General features: G+C 42.9%; 3 protein-coding genes across 3 annotated transcripts; 2 read left to right on the top strand and 1 right to left on the bottom strand.

The window, feature by feature from the left end:
• Nucleotides 1–544: 544 nt before the first annotated feature.
• naa40 (N-alpha-acetyltransferase 40, NatD catalytic subunit) lies at nt 545–8,796 on the top strand. Its single transcript, XM_048997999.1, has 8 exons — nt 545–934; nt 2,066–2,161; nt 4,797–4,849; nt 4,943–5,038; nt 5,128–5,286; nt 6,547–6,630; nt 6,939–7,016; nt 7,604–8,796. Exons 1-8 carry the CDS (start codon nt 929–931, stop codon nt 7,746–7,748), a joined length of 717 nt encoding a protein of 238 aa, XP_048853956.1. The 5' UTR covers nt 545–928; the 3' UTR covers nt 7,749–8,796.
• A 1,619-nt stretch (nt 8,797–10,415) lies between these two features.
• LOC125721846 (piggyBac transposable element-derived protein 4-like) lies at nt 10,416–15,515 on the top strand. Its single transcript, XM_048997986.1, has 4 exons — nt 10,416–10,432; nt 10,666–10,721; nt 12,399–14,017; nt 14,100–15,515. Exons 3-4 carry the CDS (start codon nt 12,413–12,415, stop codon nt 14,265–14,267), a joined length of 1,773 nt encoding a protein of 590 aa, XP_048853943.1. The 5' UTR covers nt 10,416–10,432; nt 10,666–10,721; nt 12,399–12,412; the 3' UTR covers nt 14,268–15,515.
• Nucleotides 15,516–17,754: 2,239 nt separating this feature from the next.
• LOC125721845 (piggyBac transposable element-derived protein 4-like) lies at nt 17,755–23,952 on the bottom strand. Its single transcript, XM_048997985.1, has 4 exons — nt 23,889–23,952; nt 23,588–23,648; nt 18,610–20,228; nt 17,755–18,527 (listed from the first exon to the last, which is right to left on the bottom strand). Exons 3-4 carry the CDS (start codon nt 20,212–20,214, stop codon nt 18,360–18,362), a joined length of 1,773 nt encoding a protein of 590 aa, XP_048853942.1. The 5' UTR covers nt 20,215–20,228; nt 23,588–23,648; nt 23,889–23,952; the 3' UTR covers nt 17,755–18,359.
• Between the last annotated feature and the right edge of the window lie 342 nt (nt 23,953–24,294).

Raw genomic sequence — 24,294 nt, 5'->3', positions numbered from 1 at the left:
AGCAAAGGACGACACATGAAACTATGCCAGTTCATGCAAAATAATTTAAAATGCGCGTGAGAAGGAAGCCAGACACAATTTGAGGTTTACCTCCACATACATTACACCGACATCAAAAAATAAACATTCCGGAATAAACGCAACTAAAGTGGTACTATGAGAATTTAAGATTTCCAATAGTTTTGTTTTTTTAGCCTTGTTTTCGAGAAATGACCCAGCGCTGATTGTGGCGACAGAAGGGAAAAGTTTATAAGCGTTAAATATTGTGCAGAACGTAGCCAGGAACATGCATTACGGAAAATGCCCCTATTTGTATCCAGCAACACTAAGTATCCGATTTAAATGATTCCAATGAGTTGTCATTTGTTTTCTCGTTTTGTCGTTATTTTTTGTTTTGAATCACGTATCTGTATTTTTTACAGTTACATAGTAATACATTTCTCACGTATATTTTTGAGGTTTGTATGTATCTTTTTTTGTATTAAATCATTGAGAATCCAATTTCTTCGCATTCAAACAGCAGCGTGGGGAGGCATATATGGCTTGACCCCTAAAGCTCATGACGTAATTTCCCCAAGACTGTAGAGGGAAAGAGGAAACGGCATTTCTCTCGTGTTAATTTTGCAGAGAGCCAGAAAGGGAAAAAAGAAAGAAAGAAGGAGAAGCAAAGAAAGAGAGAAAAATAGATCAGGGGCGATTTAGGTCCTAACTCCCGTCGCCAGATCGGAGGACCAAAAAAAACGGGAATATTGATATCGATCTTTTAGCGATCTAGCCGGCTGGCTAACTTCTACATTTATTTCTCATTAGTCGGCTAGCTGGGTGTTTTATCAGTGGACGTTTCTTATAAAAGTCCCACACGGAGAACAGTTATTTGGTAAAAGCGCTGTATCTAGTTGCACGGAGAAGGTCGCTTTAATACAACAATATGGGGGTGAGTTTGTGCGTGTGTGTGCAGGAGTGAGTGACGGAGGAGTGAAATGCGTGCAGCGGTGTGAACAAAGAGCGTGCGATCAAGAAATCGCTCCTTGCATCTGCCTGTGAATGGACGTGTACCGACACTAAAATTTGCACGGATTTTAAAACTAACACCGCGGCCGCCGTTTCTGTTTTTCTGCCGGCGTTCATTCGGCCGATTTGCATGTTCCCCCCTTTAAGATCCAGACCGATTTAGTGTCTTTTCCTCTCCGTAGATGTTTTGTTTGTGTGCTTTTGCACTTATGTGCAGTGTGCGCTCATTACGGAGGAATCCATTTTTATTCTGTTAGGCCACAGCGACGGCACGCGGAAGGATTAGCATCGCGTGCTCGGAGGCCGAAACAAAAATTGGATTTTTGAAAATTGCCAAATGCTGTCTTAGACAGGATGCAATATTACTGAGTAGAATGCAGGCATAGTGCTGTATATACTTACATTGATGCTTTTGTTACGCATACTTTGATGTAGTTCGAGTACTGCCTCAACATCGTCTGATTTTGTGGCTCTGAAAGGGGGGAATGTTGGAAATTTGTGCACATTTTTAAATCGTGTGAGATTTTTCTCTGAAGTTTGCATCTTCCTAGTAGTTTGAGATTTGGGGGGGGGGGGGTTCTTCGTAACCCCGCATTGCTTCAGTCCTGCAAATCACACTACAAAACTATGCCGCCGAAATAACCCAGTTAAATATACTGCATGATGTAAATCATTTCCCGTTTCTTTCTATAAAAGTCAATTTGCTATCTCAAAACTCTCAACATGATTACCGGTGTAACGGTTTGATTGTCCTCTTGATATAATCACGTTATCAAGATAATTAATCAGCCTAATCGAATAGCAGTGTATCACGTTGTCCTAGATACACGGGGCTGAGTATTTTAATCTTAAGTTTTAAAAAGGCGAAATTGATTTGGTTTTCAGTGATATCTGGGGTTTTCATGTATGCCTTCTGTTTATGGTGTTTAAATGTCCATCGAAAGTCGGAAATTAACAAGTACTTTTTAATTGTTCTGATTGCACGTAATCGCTCGAGTCTGAGGTAATAAATGTGATGACGTAACAGCCCTGTCCTGCTCTCTCCCTCCTCCAGAGAAAGTCGAATCGAGCAAAAGAGAAGAAGCAGAGGCGGCTGGAGGAGCGTGCCGCGATGGACGCCGTCTGCGCCAAAGTAGAGGCTGCCAACAAGGTGGGCGGCGGGCGTTGGGGGCGACACCCTACGTGTTCGAGGGGGGGGTTCCTTTAAAAGGCTCAGAAATGCACTATGAAAGGTAACATCTCTACTCCTTGGAATCTTCTGCTCGGTGGGGTGCGGCTTAGCGGGTTAGGGTGCTGTGTCCGTGACGGGAAGGTCGCTGGTTCAAATCCCTGACCCCATAGAGCAGGGGTGGTCAGTCTTATCCACAAAGGGCTGGTGTGTGTGTGTGTGGTTTTTTGGGATAACCTGTAGGTCAGCTGCTCACACCCCAGGTGTGAGGATTCTTCAGCCAATCAGTCCTCTAATTAGTAATCTAATTAGGGAGTCGTAGCGAAAACCTGCACACACAGCGGCCCCTTCCGGGTAAGATTGGCCACCCCTGCCGTAGAGTGATCTAACCACCAATTTCTTCAGGGATTGTCTGACCTTCCTTTCTCGAAAATGTACGTTGCTTTGAATAATAGCGTATGCAAAATAAATATCTTCCATCCATCCATCCATCCATCCCCCTTCTATCCTGGTCAGGGTAATGGAGTTCCAAAGATTCCAAAACCTTCCCCTTGCATTTGTATGATACCTCGCAGAGCATCAACGCGCAGCGTTTTCCATCTGGCGTGACGGTGGGAGGGAGCAGGGATTTTGGGTTTGGGTTTAACGAGGAACAGACGCAGTTGGCCGTTTCATGTTGGGCAGGGAGAATGAGAAGCACACCAGGCCTGTGTATGTAGCGAACAGGTCTTAGCATATCTGTGTGGCCGGAGAGACGAGCAGGAGGCTGTTTTATGTCATTGGAAATGACCTATAGGTAAAGGAAGGGGCCGATGACATAACTTCATCCCTTGGTGCGACATCCATACTCATCCCCCGTCTTACAGGCAAATAAAGACAGTGGTTTGAAGGGGGGGGGGGGGGGGGGGCACTACTTTCCCAGTGTCATTTAGTGTGGCTGTTCATTGGCTGATATGGGAAGTTTATTCACGATTCAATAACTTTATTGCCATCGTACAAGCACAACGACATCACGATTGCGTCAGTCTCAAATGATGCGTTATATTTAAAATCACACACGTACAAAGAATAAGAAAGACAGGAATAGAAAAATATTAAATCTGTCAGCGCAGTAAAGGTACAAATTCTCAGCGTTAAGTACAATGTACAGGGTAACTATATATATGTGTGTGTGTGTGTACACATAATCGGTGCTTAAAAAGGCACTTTTCGACCGCGCTGAGTACGGCACTTTACTTTCGCTTTTCCATTGACTTCTGGTCAAGTTCCAGTACCGAAAGTGCCAAACCAGCTGGGCTACTTCTTCGATACTTCGATACTGCAGTGGCACTTGAAATGCTTTCTTTTATGATTGGTTATGCAAGTAGCCTGCCGCTGAAACAATGCAAACACTGCCTTGAAAACAGTTGCAAACTCGGAAAACAATGATAAACGAAGGTTAATAAGATGTATTATTGCGATCTGGTCGGAAGAACAGATACAACAAAAAGATGGCGTGATGAAATATTTAAAAATTTCCTATTTAAAAAATTAATTTTGTTTAGTTTACTATATGCATGCTGTCGTAATGATGTAATTTTGTTGTAATAAACACTGGGGTATTTATAAAACAAGAAAGGGAGTTCTTAAATTCCTTTGATTTTAAACAAGGATGAAAATGATTGATTGACTGTGGCTTTCATGCAAAGATAGTCTATAAAAGGAATAATTAATACTGCGAAGCTCGCTAAGCTTTTTTTTCATGTGACATAGTAACAGAGTAAAAACATGTAGTGAAACTTTAACCCCTAGTGCAATAATGTTCGTACAGAATTGAAAGTAAGAGAGATTCATTTTAATATAGCAGACTAGCGACGCAAGAATTGGATGTGCAAAGCATGCGGTGTTGGTATTAATATTGCACATCATCCAGCCTTGTAATACACTACAGCCATTTTTCGATTTCAGTGCAAAATACCCGCCTTGTGCTGTGATGTCATTTGGCGCCGGTACCAGTTTTTACGCCGGGGGAAAACCAACACCTTGAAGTACTGTACTTTTGGTACTTTCTCGAAGTTTGGTACCTGGAAAAACACCCTAAACAATAGTACATAGTAGCAGCACATCCGTCTGTCAGACTGAGGTTTCTGAGTTCAATTGTAGGTAGAAAATATAGGTATACCTCCTCTCTCCCCTTGTCTTTTAATTGTCAATGATAAATCTTTTGCACGTTTAGCAGATGCTTTTGTTCACTGCACATTACAAACTTATGGCTGTCGACGAGTTGACTAGGCATAAGTGCAGCTAGGCTGAGCTAACAGTGAATGTCCAGGTACGAGTGTAAGCAGCACTGGGGCAGGAGCTACACAGCGTCTTCTAAAGAAAGCCAGAAGCCAAAAAGACTATCCAAGGAGCAGAAGTGCAACATAAGAACATTCGGGGAACATAAGAGGCATCTCTCTAGTTGATGATAATTGGACAGGATTTTTTTTCTTTGCAAATTATACCAAAACTGTCTTTAACACTGTAAACATTTTGTCTTATTGTATTCTGTACATGGCTGAGGTGACAGTAAAGCTTTACTGGATTATTCTTTACTCGAAACGGCCGAATGGATGAACCGGTTTTGTCCTTGCAGCTGGAAGATCCTCTGACTGCTTTTCCCGTATTCAAGAAGTACGACAGAAACGGGTGAGCGTCCATCATCTCTCGGTATGCGGGACTATGGAATGATGTCCACGCGTATAAAAATGCTCAACGTGACTTATCGTGTTGTTCTCCCAGACTGAATCTACAGATAGAATGCAAGCGCGTCTCTGCCTTGGCCCCTAGCGCTGTGGAATGGGCCTATCAGCTCACCAGGGCCAACATGCAAAGCCTGTAAGAGCTACGCGATTGTGGGGTGGTTGCAATTGGGACCTGTTGGGTCTTTTTGTTCCTGACCACGGCCCTTCTCTTCTGCTCTCCAGCTACGAGCAGAGCGAATGGGGATGGAAGGAGCGGGAGAAGAAGGAGGAGATGAAGGACGAGAGGGCGTGGTACCTGTTGGCGCGCGACGCCGACTCCACCCCCGTGGCGTTTTCCCATTTCCGGTTCGACGTGGAGTGCGGCGAGGAAGTGCTGTACTGGTGAGGCCATGGGGTGGCGCCAGCGTCACAAGGCTGGGTTTCTGAAGGACAGGTGGCCATTTTGGCGTGGACCGGGGTCATCGCTGGTGAATGAGGGGTTTTCCGGGAATGGAAGGGGCCCAGTGTCTACTGATCAACCCCCCCCCCCGGGTCGGCGGTCCGAGTCCCAGTCAGGTTCTGGTCAGAGGGCGTCTAAGATGACATTCCTCGCTGCGCCATTGGCCAAGACTGTCATATGTTTGATCAACGGTAAATGGGAATGATATGGCAAATGGGAAGTGCAAGTCTCTAACAGGATGATTGTAGAAAAGCTGATTATAAATATTTTTAAAAATTTAGAATCGGTGGTTAATTCTCTGCATTAATTTTCTTGCCAATATTCATTGAAAACTCCTACACCATTGGTGTCCAGGACTGCCCTTGGAATGTATTACAGTATTTTATACGGGTTAAACATTTGTCCCGAGGCTGCTACTATACAGACGTTTACTTATGCCAACAATTTGATAAGCAGATTAGCAGTATGTTTAAAATACACTTAAGGATACGCTAAATTTATTGCATTTGGATAGAGGAGCACACCACAAGCTATTGTTTTAGTAAATTATGAAAGTATTGACGTGGCGGTGAAGAAAGGGACCGCTCAGCAGTCATAGAATGTTTTAAAAGAGGAGATATTGTGGATAAACATGGTAAAAGGATGCTGGTGGTGTGGCGGTACTTTTTGCAGTTTAAAATCCATCCATCCATTTTCGAAACCGCTTATCCTTCCGGGTCATGGGGGGTCCGGAGCCTATCCTGGAAGCTATGGGCACGAGGCAGGGAACAACCCAGGATGGGGGGCCAGCCCATCGCAGGGCACACTCACACACCGTTCACTCACACATGCACTCCTACGGGCAATTTAGCAAGTCCAATTAGCCTCAGCATGTTTTTGGACTGTGGGGGGAAACTGGAGTACCCGGAGGAAACCCCACGACGACATGGGGAGAACATGCAAACTCCACACAGTCAAACTCGTTTCTTAAACATTAAGATATGACAAATTTGGGTGTCAATACACCTCTCCTTAATATTTTAGGTGCACTACTAATCCGCTTACCAAATTGTGGGCATAAGTAAATGTCCGTATAGTACTGAAACCCCTGCTTATGGACAAATGTTTCACCCGTTGTGTAAAGCCCGGCTGAGTGTTGCGTGTGTGCCATATAATTGCGATGCGATATCACGTAGCCCTACTTAGCCATGGGTCTGTTCCAGTTATGAAGTGCAGCTGGAGAGCCGCGTCAGAAGAAAAGGACTTGGCAAGTTCCTGATCCAGATCTTACAGCTAATCGCCAACAGGTAACCGTCCCCTAGTAAACCGGACTTGCACCGCATCTCTTTCCAGTACGTGCGGCGGTCAGATGTGAAGTGCAGCTTTTGTTCCAGGTGAAACAGTCAGCTCAGTTTACTCGTAAAGTACTGCTTTTGACCAGCTGAGTAGACCTCCGTAGCAGTGCCTGATTTTGGTTTTTGCTCCTGCCTTTTAATGACGGGGGTTTGACTTGACTCTATTTTGGGCAACATTTGAGCTGAAGCAACTGAAGATAAGCATGGAGGTTGCAGTGCACGTCATAGATAAACTCTACCCCCGTTTTCTTGCCCTTTAGCACACAGATGAGGAAGGTGATGTTGACGGTCTTCAAACACAATCACGGTGCATATCAGTTCTTCAGGGAAGCCTTACAGTAAGTTCTGGTACAGGGTCTCTTCTCTTTTCATATCCTTGATGTCAAGGTTCTTCCGTACTGTGTCTCCAAACTCTACATACCTTACTCTCTCTTTCCTATGTAGCGTACATGACAAAAGTTAAAAACCATTAGGACCAGGTTGTTTATATGAGATGGGCAGTGCCAGGCCGACTCGCATGTTCTTACTTACAAGTGAAGGTTCACGTCTGTGTCCTATATGTAAAACTTTAATCGTTTAACACATTTTATTGTTCGGTCCTCCTACTAACTCCATTAAGTGGAGTTACCATTTTACTGACTCTTTCAAAGACCTTTTTAGTAAAGTCAAACCTGAGGATTTTTTTAGATTTTTATTTTTAAAACAAATCTTAATATCTTTAATTGTTTTATAGTTATTTATATAGCTTTTACCTTTTGGTTGCCATGAATATAGCCCTGGTTGTTGGCATGGTATGAAGTATCAACATAACTGACTAATATGCAACTTCTATGATGCATAGTGATGTCATAATTAGTATATGTGCAGCTTCTATGGTGCATAGTGATGTCATAATTTGAATATGTATGCTATCTTTGCACTTCAGGTTTGAGATTGATGAGACCTCGCCCAGCATGTCCGGTTGCTGCGGAGACGACTGTTCCTATGAGATTCTGAGCCGACGGACGAAATACGGGGAGGTCGGGGGTCACAGCCACAGTGGGGGCCACTGCGGGGGGTGCTGCCACTGAAGTAATAGGGGTTCGGGAGAGTTCCTGTTTCTTTTAAGGATTTGAAAACTGCCCCCTACCCCACTTGGAACCAGGAACCCGTTTAAAGAGATCTCCCAACATTTATATGAACTAGGTCTCCACACAGTCCGTGATAGTGTAGTATTTGAAGACGCCACAAAGCCGCTGTGTCACTATTCCCAAAGAAAAGCTCTGTTGGAATTCAGGGGCATGTCAGAGTCTAGCGATATAATATATTCGAAATAAACAAATTGTACAGAAATACAGTTGCCCCAATTTTTTTCAAATGGGACAACGTTCTTGTACATAAGACTGTCCTCGAGATTTTTTTTCTTTTTAAATTGCATTTTGCGAACACACAGGGCCCACACTTGTCATTTTGCTTATGACAAATTTAAAACTGGAAGTGCATTAAACTTCAGGGCTGGAATTTGCAGTTACTGCATTTTGCAGTCCATTCGGATTATGAAGCACTTGAGGGTAAATATGATTGAAAGGGTAACTATGGTTACGTAACTTTAGAATCGCCGATGTTCCTGATGTTCTGTTATTTTGCCAGTTTTACTACTATAAATATTTATCTCTCAGGTTACGAAAATGGACTGTGTCAGTCTCTCAGTGTTTTTCCCAGTGGGGGGGGGGGGGTGGTTAGATGTTTTGTGGATTTCAAACTGAGGGTTGGAAAAGTGAGGGTTTGGCTCTATCTTACTTTATGGAGATTAAAAGCTGTCGTCCTTCTCCTTTGATTATTTTTTTTGGGTTATTATATGATGATGTTGCTATCCCATGGTCATCCTTGATCCCCCACCATATTATATACCTCCTTTGGGTATTTTTTTTTTTTTGGGGGGGGAGGGGGATGGGGGGGTCACTGATATTAAGTGAAATATTTCCTGCAGACAAATTAGCATTGAACGTGTGAGGTGTAAGAGATAATTAATGCAGTCCTGTGCTTTTTAGTTTTGTGTAAAAAGGGAAACGGTAACATTTCTGCCTTGTTAGTGTTTTTATTTGTATGTTATAAATAAAAGGAAGCCTGTTTGGCTGAGTTTGTGTAGTTTTTCCTCAGTATGTAGTGCTTGGTAAATGTATCTAGTTGTACTTAAGTAGTTGGAAGTATTGTATGAGCATACATAGAATGAATGTCACATCTGTATACTGATTTTTAAGGCCCTTGCTCCAGCTCCTCCAGGTGGTGCACTTGCTGACATAGTCTGAATTAAATTTAGGGATCAGTCATTGTTGACACACGGCGGCGCACCATGCACAACGAAATGTGTCCTCTGCATTTAGCCCATATGTGACAATGTGACACAGCAGGGGGCAGCTAATTCAGCACCCGGGGAGCAGTGGTTGGGGAGCAGTACCTTGCTCAGGGTACCTCAGGGGTACCTTGCTGGTTGGGGATACCAGGGATAGTCTCGACACACACTGAGAGTTGGTGGTGTTCAAGAAAAGCAATGTCATTACAGGGCTTTATGCTTAGGTACGAGCATGTAAAAGGTTATCCAGATGCCGCCTTGTCGGTAATATACAAATGTTTATGGGCACAATTTGATAAGCAAATTAGTGGTACATTTAAATGAAAATTGAGAGGCATATTGTAATGCCAAAACTGTCCCTTTCTTCACTGCCACTTCATTGCTCATCGCTTCTATGATTTACCAAGACAGTAGCATGTACGTCAATCGCAATTGAATCAGTTCGGAAATTAGCGGCGATACCCAGCCGCATCCCAGTCCCCCAGTGCAGTGACGGGGACACTGCGATGTAAACATGGCGCCGTCCTTTGAATGAGACCTAAAATTGAGGTCATAAAGGGGTCAAAGTCATTCTGTGCCAGGGCGCTCAGCACACAGTACCTAAGGTGGTGAAGCGGCAAGAGAGAATTAACCAATTAGACAGAGGGGATGATTAGGAGACCAGATTTGGTAGGGCCACAGTGGGCAATTTTAGCTAGGACATCAGGGTACCACCCCTGCCCTTTTAAAAGACCACACTGCCTGGTGTGCCATCAGCTGAGCATTTGGACACAGACCTGGGGCTGCTTTCAGCAGTTTCATGTACTAGGCCTGCGGTAGGCAACCCTGATCCTATTGGGTATGGGATGGCACAGTGTCCAATTTACATAATTGATATGAGTTACAGTGTAGCGTTTGTTTATTTTAGAAGACCATAATGTTTCGTAAAATAATGAAAATATGTAAAATATTACGAATGACAAAAAATATTGTGATTTAAATCATATCTTACAACTGTAGAACTGAAGTAAACGCAATAACCAATTATTTTGCACAAACGCGTCAGCCTTCAAATGTGTGTCAGTGTGCGTAGATTCCCAAGAACAAATCCCAAATAAGGTGAGATTTCCGAATCAGAATTTTCGTGAGAACTGCGTAAGTGGGCTTTAAAGAACAACTTTTAAGAATGTTTGGTGGTAATTATTTTTTATTACTTAATAAAAAATAAAACATGCGTATATTTTCTGATTTGCAAAATGAAACAATATAAAACAAAGAAACACGACTATTAATATTTGGTCGTTTATCGATGTTCGAATAAAGTACATAAGAAAAATAAAACAACAGGCTGCTGATGGCAGGGATCTACTTCCGGGGTAAATAATTCGATTTAAAAGCGCCAATTCGGCTGCGACAGTCTGTTTGCACTGATTTCTGTTTCAGGTGTGTGCGCGCCCCTTCTCTTTTGTATACAATTTCGTTTGTTCTTCCTAAATTATTGTTCGTACAGTCTTACTGCTTCACGTACCACTTATAATATTCTTGAATAATCTTACTTTACTTTTAATTAAATGAATGAGTGTGCATAAAGCTGTTCTCTTTGTACCGTGAACGTTTTTGGCATTTGTTTATCTATTTACATCCTAATGATTTTGTTTGCATTGCTTTGCTTACAGGGAATCTCCACGTCCTGAATTAGAGCCCCTTCCTAAGTCTGCCTTTAAGTTTATAGGTAAGTTGGAACCATAATAATACTACAATACATAATGAAAACAATTGAGTTCATCCAGATTAGACCCTTAATAATATAGTGATAATAAAAGTAACAACATACTGTACTGTACTTAGAGCTCTGCGAAATCTGTTTTATTTTTTCCCTAAAATTCTTATTTCTCGGCTATATTGATCTGCTTTAAGTTTGTATAAGCTGCAGAACCGCAAAAGCAGCCTTACGGGGGTTTTCATAGTATGATACGTTGCGCACAGTCTCTTGCCTGTATTCACTTTCGTCTCCTTAAAGGCTATTTTTTTTCGATTCGGCAGTTTACAAAAAACTTAGTTTTGGGACATTGCGGTCATTTGCAAGCAGGTTAGTTTAAAACATTTATTGCGGTCAGGTTATCCACGTCTTGCCGATGGACGGTCAAATCATCCATGTTTAAAATGTGTGGCGCACGCATAGACTTAACATTACGGCATCAGATCGCGCATCGAAGAAGGGTGATTTAAAGCCAGTTCATACTTAACTTTTCCGCGTGCACTTTCAGTTGCGGACGAGTGGACTTGAAGTAAATATTGGGTTGGCTGCGGTCGGTACGGGTGTAGCCCAGATTTTTAAGTAGTTTAAGTATTCTATGAACATACATAGAATGAATGAATGTCACATCTATATAGCGATTTTTAAGGCACAGCGTAAAGATTTTTGCGCATCGACTGCGCATGTGCAAGATAATTGACTAGGTATATCCAGTAGGTGGCATGTATGTAAAATTTGTCCGTCGAATTTTGCTTTGAGCTGAAAAAAAATCAATATCAATAGCTCTGGAAACTTCTCTATATTTGTTCAAAATTAATAATATATAACTACAGATCCCCAAAGAGGTTAGGGTGAGAAAATCCTTGATATAGTTCTGCGTTTCCTCACAATAATTTTGCGATCACCATAAAAACTGTTCTTCCTCTTTCTTGGTTGGCCTCTGCTTTGTGAAAGTTAGGGCTGTCACCTACTTGTATACAGTCAAAGCACATGTCTGCTGGACCAAAAAAATAATTCTGTGATACACGCACACTGTCCACAGCTGTTTGACGGAAACCCCCCGAAGAACGAAATTTGTCACCTCACTCTGCACGAGCGAATGCGGACATTATCTGTGACAAAATTTCAATAGGTTTAAAATGTAAATGTGTGCAATTCCGCATTTCATAAGTAAATGATAAACCTCAAGGCCTGCGAGTAAAAGCGGTTTAGTGTAGTGGCTCTTGATTTCACACTTCTCTCGCATCTACCTGATGGAGTGAACAGTATGTGCTGGGGATGGCTACTGTGCTTTGTGATGCTGCGGGTCCTTCTGGTGACCCTGGTGTGATTAAATTTCCTCCAGTGATGGTAGAGCTCTACCTAAGATGATCTGGGGAGTTTTCACCAGTCATCCCAGAGCTTTCCCGTCCTTTGCAGTGGAACTGCCAAACCAAACTGTGATGCTGCTGGGGGTTCCCCTGTAGAAGTTCTTAAGAACTCTGGCTGACATGCCAAATTTCAGCATCTGCTTTCCTGTCCTCTCCAGCCTGTAATGCGAGAGCCTTTTACATTCTGAGAGTATCTTGTGTGCAAATTGGGAGAGAGCTGGTCAAGATTGATAAATGGCGACGCATTGCATGGGTCACATCATTCTCATCTGCACATTTTCAGAACCGGTAGCAGACATGGCCAAAAGAACTTCTGCACAACGGGACTTGGAGCCAGTATTGCAGGAGACCGAGTCGAGTAGTGAAGAGGACGATGAGGAGGCATCAGAATGGGAGTATAAAGAGGCGACTGAGTTTGAGAGTGATACAGCAGACAAACCCGATCTAAAGCGCAGACCTCGAAAATCTCCCAAGACTGTCGAGCAAGACGCCCCACAGCAACCTGAGCAGAGACCAGGAGAAATATTCATGTCCAGGAAGGGTCAGATTGAATGGTCATCATCTCCAAAGATTGCACAACCTCGCTCTCCCACAAAATTAAAGATGAAACCTGGGCCCACAAGGATGGCGGTGAGCCGTGTCCATGATATAAGATCAGCATTCGAACTATTTATCTCGGACTCAATTCAGCAAGTTGTTCTGAATATGACCAACCTTGAGGGAAAACGTATTATAAGTAAAAAATGGAAAGAGGTAGATAACACAGAGATGTTTGCCTATTATGGGATCCTTATCCTCGCAGGTGTCTACAAATCAAGAAGTCAGTCAGTTGGCAGTCTGTGGGATAGTGAGATGGGAAGACCTATTTTCAGAGCATCAATGCCATTAGGGAACTTCCACATGTTATCAAGGTCTGTTCGATTTGATGAGTGGGCAACAAGACATGAGAGACGGCAGAAGGACAAGTTGGCAGAAATACAACCTGTGTGGGACAAGTGGGTTGAGCAGCTTCCACTTATGTATAATCCAGGACCCAATGTGACTGTGGATGAGCGCCTTGTTGCATTTAAAGGCCGGTGCCCGTTCAGGCAGTATATGCAATCTAAACCGAAAAAGTACGGCATAAAAATCTGGGCTGCATGTGATGCTGCTTCCGCCTATGGATGGAACATGCAAATCTACACAGGGAAGGTAAAGGGTGGAATCTCGGAGAAAAACCAGGGAACGCGGGTGGTGCTCGACATGACACAGGGCCTCAGCGGCCACAACATCACTTGTGACAATTTTTTCACATCATATAACCTGGGACAAGAACTCCTCAAGCGCAACATGACTATGGTTGGCACAGTCAGACACAACAAGCCAGAGCTGCCGCCTGAGCTTTTGACTGTGAAGGACAGGGAAGTGACATCCTCGCAGTTTGCATTTACAGCCAATACTACTCTGGTGTCATACGTACCACGAAAGGGCAAAAATGTGATGCTGATGAGTACACTGCATCGAGAGGGACAGATCAGTGACAGGGAAGACAAGAAACCAGAGATCATTCTGCATTATAATGCCACAAAAGGAGGGGTAGACACTTTAGACATGGTCACTGCCCGTCACAGCTGCAAGAAAACGACTTTGCGGTGGCCCCTTGTGGTCTTTTTTAACATGCTGGATATATCTGCATACAATGCTTTTGTGATCTGGCTGGCATTAAACCCAAACTGGGAAAAAACCAAGCCCCGTATGAGGCGGAGACTGTTTCTAGACGAGCTGGGAAGGGCACTTGTGTTCCCTCACATCCAAAGAAGCGAGAAACTTCCAAGGGCTCCAGGAGCTGCAGCCTTGACAAGAAAGATTCTAGAGAAGGCCGCTGAGACCTCAGGTGCAGAATGCAACCCTCCAGTGCCTACAGTAAGTGTGAGACGCTGATGAACAGATTTGTAGGCATTTTAGGATGATTGATGGACTAATAAAACCATGATTTTCGTTGTAGGATGCTGCCGATGGTGGTAAGAGGGGACGTTGCCAGGAGTGTCCCCGTTCAGATGATTCGAAGACGCGTAGCATATGCGCGTACTGCAAGAAATACATTTGTTCAAAACACACGGTGAAACAATGCCCTGCATGTCTGGCAGATAGGAGTAAAAAACAAAAGAAATGAATCCAACCATTCGAGACCACCATTTGTGAAGCGAATCACGTTGCCTGTCTTGTAGAAACAGTGCATGTCAAAGTGTAGGATATATTAAGGCTAGTCGATACTTCACTTTTCAGTGTGTGCTTTCGGACGGCTTCTGTGCATACTGTATTTGTTGGCGGATGCACATGGTCCAGGTCAGTGCATGCATACTACAGTGATATTCCACCAGACCAGGAGAGGGCATATTGTAATAAACACAAATACAATTCATGTACTGAAAGACGAAAACCTTTCATGAACGGTTTTAAAGTTGTCTAGGCTTGGGTGGTATGAAGGTAATATGACATTTTTTTATCACTAAGATTTGAAAATCACTGATAAAATCACTAGTATAATGTCTAGGCGGTATAAATTATCTGGAGAGTAAAAATTATTGTTGCAGCTACCTCCACATCTCCAGCAACTCTTCTGCTTTTTATTGGTTGACCTATACTGTGTGAAAGCCACTACTGCCACCTACTGGAAATACCTACTCAATTATCGTGCACATGTGCAGTTTACGTTCATGGTCGTGCATGATCTGTCCTGGACACAAATACCCCCAGGCTACACTTACACCATCCACCGCTCTCCGCTGCAACCCCCGTTGGCGAGATTTACATCACCTCACCCTGTGCGAGCCCGAAGTGAGGTATGAATTATCGTTCAGATGGTAAGGTAATATTCGATACTTGTAGGCTCCATGATACGTGCACAGGAAATGGGCAGGGGGTAAAGATCTGAGTGACTGGCAGGGGCCAAATCATTCAGATGACCGGGTCAGAGCATCTCTGAAACCGCAAGGCTTGTGAGGTGCTGACGGTCAGCCGTGGTCAATATGTACCGACGATGGTCTGATGGGGGGGGGAACCATGAACCACTGACAGGATAAGCTAGATGTGAATGAAGGCTGTCCTGTGTGGTGGTCATCTCTCATGTGATGTCATGACATACGGTGTCCTGAGCCCTGCTGCTTATGCGGCTACATCACCAGCGGGTCCCATTCAGTGGTGGTGAAGAAATCGTTAATGATGCCACAGCATCGTGTTCTGTCGTGACCTGCCCTGGCAGACAAATATGCAAAGTTTCAGGGCATAATTGATTTTGACCCCAAAGATACAACCTTGCAAATTGTGCTGCCGTAGTTCTATTTGTGTATGATAAAGCCAGTTATCCGGCATTGCTTCAGAATTATTTTTGTCAAAATAAAGTTTCTCTCTGTGTTTGTAATTGCTGTTAATGACCAATTATTGTATTGCAACTAATTCTTGTGAGGAAGACAACAGGAACTGGGAATTAAAGTATATTAAAGTACCGTGGGAGATGCGAAACGCTCACGGGTTAAATTTCACACAATTCCATAAGAAGCTACGCCACTACACTAAAACAATGGAGGATGATCAAGTCATTTCGTTTGTTTGTTGGTATGTGGGGGGGACGGATCATCATCAGAACAGCACACAGCTATTAATTTATGCATGCAATGTACAGTGCTCAGCATAAATGAGTACACCCCCTTTGAAAAGTACGAATGTAATCAGTAGCTCAATGAACAAAAGAATAACTTCCAAAATTTTCACAAGGCTGAGTTTTATTGAACACTTGTTTAACTCCATAACATGAAATTAAGGTTAATAATATAACTTAGATCACAAAATCTTCAGTTTTACTCAAATTGGTTGAAGCAAAAATGAATACACCCCGCAACAAAAAGTACTACATCTAGTATTTTGTATGACCGCCGTGATTTTTAAGGACAGCACCAAGTCTTCTAGGCATGGAATGAACAAGTTGGCGACATATTGCAACATCTATCTTTTTCCATCCTTCAAGAATAACCTGTTTTAGAGCCTGGATGCTGGATGGAGAGTGATGCTCAACTTGTCGCTTCAGAATTCCCCACAGGTGTTCGATTGGGTTCAGATCAGGAGACATACTTGGCCATTCAATCACCTTCACCCTGTTCTTCTTCAGAAATGCAACAGTAGCTTTAGATGTGTGTTTTGGATCATTGTCGTGTTGGAAAAGTGCACGACGACCAAGTGCATGGAGAGATGGCAGCATCTTCTCCTTCAGTATAGAGCAGTACATTGTTGAGTTCATGATACCATCAATGAAATGCAGCTCCCCAACACCAGCAGCACTCATGCAGCCCCACATAAGGACACTGCCACCACCATGCTTCACTGTAGGCACCATGCATTTTTCTTTGAAATCCTCACCTTTACGACGCCATACAGTTTTGAAACAAGTAGTTCCAAAAACAGGGATTTTTGTCTCATCACTCCAGAGTATAGAGTCCCAGTAGTCTTCATCTTTTTCCGCATGGGCCCTAGCAAATTCTAGGCGTGCTTTTTTGTGCATGGGCTTTAGGAGAGGCTTCCTTCGTGGACGATACCCATGCATGCCATTCCTCTGCAGTGTGCGCCGTATGGTGTCACGGGAAACGGTCACTCCAGTTTGGTCTTCTACTACTTTAGCTAACTGCAGTGAACTTGCATGGCGATTTTCTTCAACCCTTCTCATCAGCAGACGCTCCTCTCGAGATGTTAACTTCCGTGGAAGGCCTGGACGTCGCTGTAAGATCGTTGCACTTCCATCTTTCTTAAATTTTTGGATCACTTTTGCTACAGTATTTTGACTGATAGGTAAAGCTTTGCTGATCTTCTTGTAGCCCTCACCTTTGTTGTGTAAAGAAATGATTGCCTTTCTCAGATTTTGTGACATTTCTCTTCCATGTGGAGCCATTGCTGACAGCATGAAATGGGAAGGGCTTTTCTTTGTTAAGTAATGCCCTTTTATAGTCACCTGTCTGCTGGACACCTCTTAAATGAATCATTAGACTCACCTGTGGTTGAATGCCTGTTAATTAGAATTTTGTAGTCTTAAGTGTGGCTTTTCTCCTAAGACTATGATTGGGGTGTACTCATTTTTGCAACATGGGCTTGAGTGAATTTGTTAGGAAAATCACTTTTTTGTGTGTGCAAATCAACAAATCTTGTTTGCAATCAATGGCCCACATTTGTGAGAGTATTTTGTAATATAGTATCTCATAGAAAATGTTGATTCTGAAAGGAAACTAAAGGTTTTCTGACAAATGTAGTGGGGTGTACTCATTTATGCTGAGCACTGTATTTAATTAAACATTTTTCCATGCACTTCCACATAACATCCAAGTTATCAGTGGTGCTTGTGGTCAACTAATCAGCAAGCTATTGCTGTAAATGCCTGCCAAATAGTTCTTGTCTGAATTAAAGTACCTAGTCTCGAACAGGGACTAAAACAGGGTTCCAGTGTATATCTAATAACACAATAGTGGTGGATGAAGTGACTCCCCATTGGTCCTGTAAAGTGTTTTGGATGTCTTGAAAATCGCTATACAAAATGTAACAATCATTCATTCTACGTATGCACACACAATGCTACTCAGCTACTTCAGCACTGTTGGATCCATTTACCACGCACTACATACAATGAACAGGCTTCCTTTTATTTGGAATATACAAATAAAACATTAACAATGTAGAAGTGTTACTGTGTCCATTTACACAAAACTAAAAAGCACAGGGCTACATCTCTAAAACCTCACACATTTGGTGCTAATTACTCTGCAGGAAATATTTCACTTAATAATCAGTGACCCAAAAGATATGGGTTCTAAAATTTACAACAAATTTTTTCTCGTCTTGCAAAACACTCACACATCAGTTTCTCCCAATCTGAGGTTTGACTGTACTTAGTCTAAAACTGGGCATGTGCTGAGATATTGTATCCTTTGCTAGTGTTGACCTGGGTTAATGTGACCCAGGTCATATCTGTGATTTTAAAGCCGTAGAGATATGCAAAAAATGTATTCCCACAAATCTTTGAGTACACTAAAAAAAAAATAAAGAATTGCGATACAAAAACTGGTCATTAATAGCAATTAGAAACATAGACTAACAAAAACTTAGAAAGCACACACTGAAAAGTGAAGTATCAACTAGCCTTAATATATCCTAGACTTTGACATGCACTGTTTCTACAAGGCAAACAACGTTATTTGCTTCACAACGGGTTGTCTAATATTTTGTCTCATTTCTTTCGTTTTTTACTCCTATCTGCCACACATGTGAAGCATTTTCTCACCGTGTGTTTTGAACAAATATATTTCTTGCAGTACATGCATACGATGCGCGTCTTCAAATCATTTGAATAGGGACACTCCTGGCAACGTTTCCTCTTAACACGACCGGTGGCATCCTACAAAGAAAATCATGGTTTTATTAGTTCATCAATCATCCTAAAATGCCTACAAATCTGTTCATCAACGTCTCATACTTACTGTAGGCACGGGAGGGTTGCATCCTGCACCTGAGGTCTCAGCAGCCTTCTCTAGAATCTTTCTCGTGAAGGCTGCAGCTGCTGGAGCCCTTGGAAGTATCTCTCTCCTTTGGATGTGAGGGAACACAAGTGCCCTTCCCAGCTCGTCTAGAAACAGTCTCCGTCTTGCATTGAGTCTACCTTTTTCCCAGTTTGGGTTTAATGCCAGCCAGATCACGAAAGCATTGTGTGCAGATATATCCAGCATGTTAAAAAAGACCACAAGGGGCCACCGTAAAGTTTTTCTCTTGCAGCTATAATGGGCCGTGACCATGTCTAAAGTGTCTACCCCTCCTTTTGTGGCATTATAACGCAGAATGATCTCTGGTTTCTTGTCTTCCCTGTCACTGATCTGTCCCTCTCGATGCAGTGTACTCATCAGCATCACATTTTTGCCCTTTCGTGGTACGTATGACACCAGAGTAGTATTGGCTGTAAATGCAAACTGCGAGGATGTCACTTCCCTGTCCTTCACAGTCAAAAGCTCAGACGGCAGCTCTGGCTTGATGCGTCTGACTGTGCCAACCATAGTCATGTTGCGCTTGAGGAGTTCTTGTCCCAGGTTATATGATGTGAAAAAATTGTCACAAGTGATGTTGTGGCCGCTGAGGCCCTGTGTCATGTCGAGCACCACCCGCGTTCCCTGGTTTTTCTCCGAGATTCCACCCTTTACCTTCCCTGTGTAGATTTGCATGTTCCATGCATAGGCGGAAGCAGCATCACATGCAACCCAGATTTTTATGCCGTTCTTTTTTGGTTTAGATGGCATATACTGCCTGAACGGGCACCGGCCTTTAAATCCAACAAGGCGCTCATCCACAGTCACATTGGATCCTGGATTATACATAAGTGGAAGCTGCTCAACCCACTTGTCCCACACAGTTCGTATTTCTGCCAACTTGTCCTTCTGCTGTCTCTCATGTGTTGTTGCCCACTCATCAAATCGGACAGAAGTTGATAACATGTGGAACTTCCCTAATGACATTGATGCTCTGAAAATAGGTCTTCCCATCTCACGATTCCAAAGACTGCTAACTGACTGACTTCTTGATTTGTAGACACCTGCGAGGATAAGGATCCCATAATAGGCAAAAATGTCTGTGTTATCTACCTCTTTCCATTTCTTACCTGTAATACGTTTTCCCTCAAGGTTGGTCATATTCAGAACAACTTGCTGAATTGAGTCCGAGATAAATAGTTCGAATGCTGATCTTATGTCATGGACACGGCTCACCGCCATCCTTGTGGGCCCAGGTTTCATCTTTAATTTTGTGGGAGAACGAGGTTGTGCAATCTTTGGAGATGATGACCATTCAATCTGACCATTCCTGGACATGAATATTTCTCCTGGTCTCTGCTCAGGTTGCTGTGGGGCGTCTTGCTCGACAGTCTTGGGAGATTTTCGAGGTCTGCGCTTTAGATCGGGTTTGTCTGCTGTATCACTCTCAGATTCAGTCGCCTCTTTATACTCCCATTCTGATGCCTCCTCATCGTCCTCTTCACTACTCGACTCGGTCTCCTGCAATGCTGGCTCCAAGTCCCGTTGTGCAGAAGTTCTTTTGGCCATGTCGGCTACCGGTTCTGAAAATGTGCAGATGAGAATGATGTGACCCACGCAATGCATCGCCATTTATCTATCTTGACCAGCTCTCCCACTTTGCACACAAGATACTCTCGGAATGTAAAAGGCTCTCGCATTACAGGCTGGAGAGGACAGGAAAGCAGATGCTGTTTGAGCAACGTCTGCAGGACAATCCATTACAATACAGTAGTTGCATTTTAACTAGTAGCAAAATGACGTGCATGTAATTAAATGGTCTAGCTGAACGCAGGTAGGATTTAGACACCTACAGTTTTCAATAAGGGTGCTAGTAAATTGCACATATCTCTGAACATATGACATGCTGCCATGACATTAAGTAGACTTCCCTCAATTTAAACATTTATTTGTGAAAAGCCGACGTAAAATAAGTGCACACTGATACCCTGGTAAGAAAAGCAGCCTGGTTGACCAGTATACATGGAAACAAGAAATAAAAAGGAATGTGACCCACTGGCATAAACCCAATGAAGATGGCCAAGGTTATTTGTGACCCGTCGCCACGAAATGAGTCTTAATCGCACTGGTAGAACTGCACTCATAAGACTCATTTCGTGGTGATGGGTTCATGTTAATCAGAGCAGGGAGGTGGGCGGAGCTATAGATCACTGCTGCGCGCTCTCAGTGCGTTTGCGGATTCCGTTGTCTTCGTGTTTCTTAGCCATGGTCAACTTTGTCGCCCAAACTAATGGCAAAGTCACACGCGGTTTTATTTAGCTACTTACTTACAGCTTCCGATTCGTTTAGCTTCTTATTTGCAACGTCTTATTTCGCGGCTTAAGTTAGCTTCTCATTCGCAGCACCACTAGCAGGGAATGTTTGCTCGGCCCATGATGCAGTTTTTACAAGACATTCTGGAAATACAAAATGACGTATAAATAAAAGGTTTGAGCTACAGAACGTATATTTACTTCGTATAAGAAAGGCTTCCTGTATTGAAAATTGTGGAATTACCTGGACATAATGTGATTTTTCATTTGTAACAGTAAACTGGTCACATGACACTTTGATCAATTGTTCACACTCATTTGAATAAGAAGCCATATTTCCAAATGGAATGCGGAGGTCTTGTTCATCTTGGGTGAGGCAAACATGAAATGCATAGTACACAGCAGGCGTGCCACTCTAATAACACTGAAATTAGCCTATGCCAGACATTTACCTTGCTGAAAACGTGGCGGTGTGGGCCAGGCTAATTTCAATGTTTCCTTACAATGGCATACCTGCCACTATATCGCACGACAAAATATTTTATTTCGTATTTTCCTAAATGTCAACTAAAAACTACACAGCATGTGCAGCTGCGAACACTCCCCTATAAGGAAGCTGGAAGTAACTTAAGTCGTGAAATAAGACGCTAGGAATAAGAAGCTAAACGAATCGGAAGCTGCAGATAAGTAGCTAGCTTAAGCCGCGTGTGACTTTGCCATTAGTTTTGGCGACAAAGTTGACCATGGCTAAGAAACACGAAGACAACGGAATCCGCAAACGCACTGAGAGAGCGCAGCAGTGATCTATAGCTCTGCCCACCTCCCTGCTCTGATTAACATGAACCCATCACCACGAAATGAGTCTTATGAGTGCAGTTCTACCAGTGCGACTTAAGACTCATTTCGTGGCGACGGGTCACATTTGTACAGTTTAAGTTTCCCAATCAGCCGAGATATCACAGGGTGCTTTTCCACCATACTTTTGGTACGGTACTTTCCCTTTTCCAGTCAAGTACCAGTACCAAAAAGTTCGTCCCTTAAAGTGCCAATCCAAAATGGGGTATTTTTTTGGTACTTCAGGATGGGATTTTAAATGACTTTGGTTATGCAAATAGCCCGTCTCAAACACAATATTACCCAAGTTTAAATTGCAATCTGGTCGGAAGAACATGCAAGACCAGGATGGCATGACATGATATAAGTATTTTTGCATAATATATTAGACAAGCCGGGGTAGCATGGTGGTGCAGTGGTTAGCACTGTTGCCTCACACCTCTGGGTTCAAGTCTCCGCCTGGGTCACATGTGTGTGGAGTTTGCATGTTCTCCCCATGTCTTCGTGGGGTTTCTTCCAGGTACTCAGGTTTCCCCCCCCCACAGTCCAAAAACATGTTGAGGGTAATTGGAGTTACTAAATTGCCAGTAGGTGTGCATGCGTGAGTGAATGGTGTGTGTGTTTGCCCTGCGATGGGCTGGCCCCCCATCCTGGGTTGTTCCCTGCCTCATGCCCATTGCTACCGGGATAGGTTCCAGACCCCCCGCGACCCAGTAGGATAAGCGGTTTGGAAAATGGATGGATGGATGGACGAGTCAGGTGTACAGGAAAGATAATGACAGCATCGAGGTAGGTTAAGACTATTTGCAATATAGTAGAACACTTATTTTCCAGCGTTTATTTTCATTTTTGCGATGTTTTGCGCATTTTATATTAAAATAAAAAAAAGTATGTGTTTTTAGTTCTGTAGGTTATATAAATCAGACCATGTAATTTTCGACAGCTGGATTTTTACCGGCAAAATTTGTCAAACGGGTTTCAAAATACCGTTATATGTCATATTACCTTCATACCTCTCAAGCATAAACTAACAACTTTAAACCTGGTTATAAAAAGGTTTGCCGTTCCACTACATTGCTTGCATTGGTTGCAAACTGCCCTCTTCTGGACTGGCGGAATATCACAGATGTATGCATGCACCGGCAACGACCACGACCATCCGCGGCTGCGGACAACAGTAGTGCTTCCGAGCTCATTGCCACCGCAGGAACTCTGTGCACTTCCCAGGTGGCTCCAGCGTTTACAATGATGACCAATTCGGCCATTGCAGCCTTGTGTGGCGCCATTACAGCGTAGGAACCAGTGATGTAGGGGTCAGTTAACGCGCGACCAGAACTCGGTAGATGCTTTTAACCAACAGTAGCGTTACTCTGAACCGCTATTAATAAAAGCAAAACTATACCCCGCTCGCTGTATGTACTTAAATTTAAACTAACCCGCCCGAAAATGACACGAATATCCCAGAATTAAGTTTTATGCAAGCTGCCGAGCCGAAAAGCGCCTTTAAGGAGACAAAAGTCAGGACAAGTGACCGAGCGCAAGGCGTCATACTTTGAAACCCCCCCCAAAAAACTGTTTTTTTCCGGATCTGCCGCTTATAAAAACTTAAAATCTCAACCAGATCAAAATATATCCGAAAAATGGAATTGGAGGAAATAAAATAAAACAGATATAGAGCTCTAAGTTCAGTACCGTACGTAGTTACTTTTATTATAATTGTATTATTAAAGGACAAAGCTGGATGGATCCCTGTTGTTTTCATTATGTACTGCGGTATTATTATGGTTCCGACTTACCTACAAGTTTCACTTAAAGGCAGACATGGGAAGAGGCTCTCATTCAGGACGTGGAGATTCCCTGTAAGCAAAATAATGCAAGCAGAATCATTAGGATGTAAACAGATAAATAAATGCCAAAAATGTCCATGGTCCAAAGAGAACAGCTTTATACACGCGCTCATCCATTTAATTCAAAGTAAAATAAGATTATTCCATAATATTATATGTAGTACGTGAAGCAGCAAGACTGTACGAACAACAGTTTAGGAAGAACAAATGAAATTATATACAAAAGATAAGGGCGCGCGCGCGCACACACCTGAAACAGAAATCAGTGCAAACAGATCGTCGCGGCCGAATTGGCGCTTTTAAATCGAATTATTTACCCCGGAAGTAGATCCCTGCCATCAGCAGCCTGTTGTTTGATTTTTCTTTTGCACTCTATTCAAACACCGATAAACGACCAAATATTAACAGTCGTGTTTCTTTGTTTTGTATTGTTTCATTTTACAAATCAGAAAATATGCGCATGTCTTATTTTTTATTAAGTAATAAAAAATAATTTTGACCTTTGGAAGAGCGCTCATTCACCAACCATTCTTAAAAAACAAAGAACAAAACAAAAAAACACGACTGTTAATATCTGGTCATTTATGGAAGTTCGAATAAAATGCATAAGAAAAATAAAACAACAGGCAGCTGATGGCAGGGATCTACTTCCGGGG

The sequence above is a fragment of the Brienomyrus brachyistius genome, unplaced genomic scaffold, assembly GCF_023856365.1.
Source record: "Brienomyrus brachyistius isolate T26 unplaced genomic scaffold, BBRACH_0.4 scaffold35, whole genome shotgun sequence".
Lineage (NCBI taxonomy): Eukaryota > Metazoa > Chordata > Actinopteri > Osteoglossiformes > Mormyridae > Brienomyrus > Brienomyrus brachyistius.
The sequence above is the reverse complement of the archived record's forward strand: the minus strand, read 5'-3'. Positions and strand labels throughout refer to the sequence as shown.

What these genes read in the sequence shown, in the direction of transcription:
- naa40 (XM_048997999.1), top strand. An exon ending in TTACAGCTAATCGCCAACAG is followed by an intron (nt 6,631 to 6,938) that starts GTAACCGTCCCC and finishes CTTGCCCTTTAG; the next exon opens with CACACAGATGAGGAAGGTGA. An exon ending in TTCTTCAGGGAAGCCTTACA is followed by an intron (nt 7,017 to 7,603) that starts GTAAGTTCTGGT and finishes TTTGCACTTCAG; the next exon opens with GTTTGAGATTGATGAGACCT.
- LOC125721846 (XM_048997986.1), top strand. Translation starts at nt 12,413, where the DNA reads ATGGCCAAAAGAACTTCTGCACAACGGGACTTGGAGCCAGTATTGCAG. An exon ending in GCAACCCTCCAGTGCCTACA is followed by an intron (nt 14,018 to 14,099) that starts GTAAGTGTGAGA and finishes TTTTCGTTGTAG; the next exon opens with GATGCTGCCGATGGTGGTAA.
- LOC125721845 (XM_048997985.1), bottom strand. Translation starts at nt 20,214, where the DNA reads ATGGCCAAAAGAACTTCTGCACAACGGGACTTGGAGCCAGCATTGCAG. An exon ending in GCAACCCTCCCGTGCCTACA is followed by an intron (nt 18,528 to 18,609) that starts GTAAGTATGAGA and finishes TTTTCTTTGTAG; the next exon opens with GATGCCACCGGTCGTGTTAA.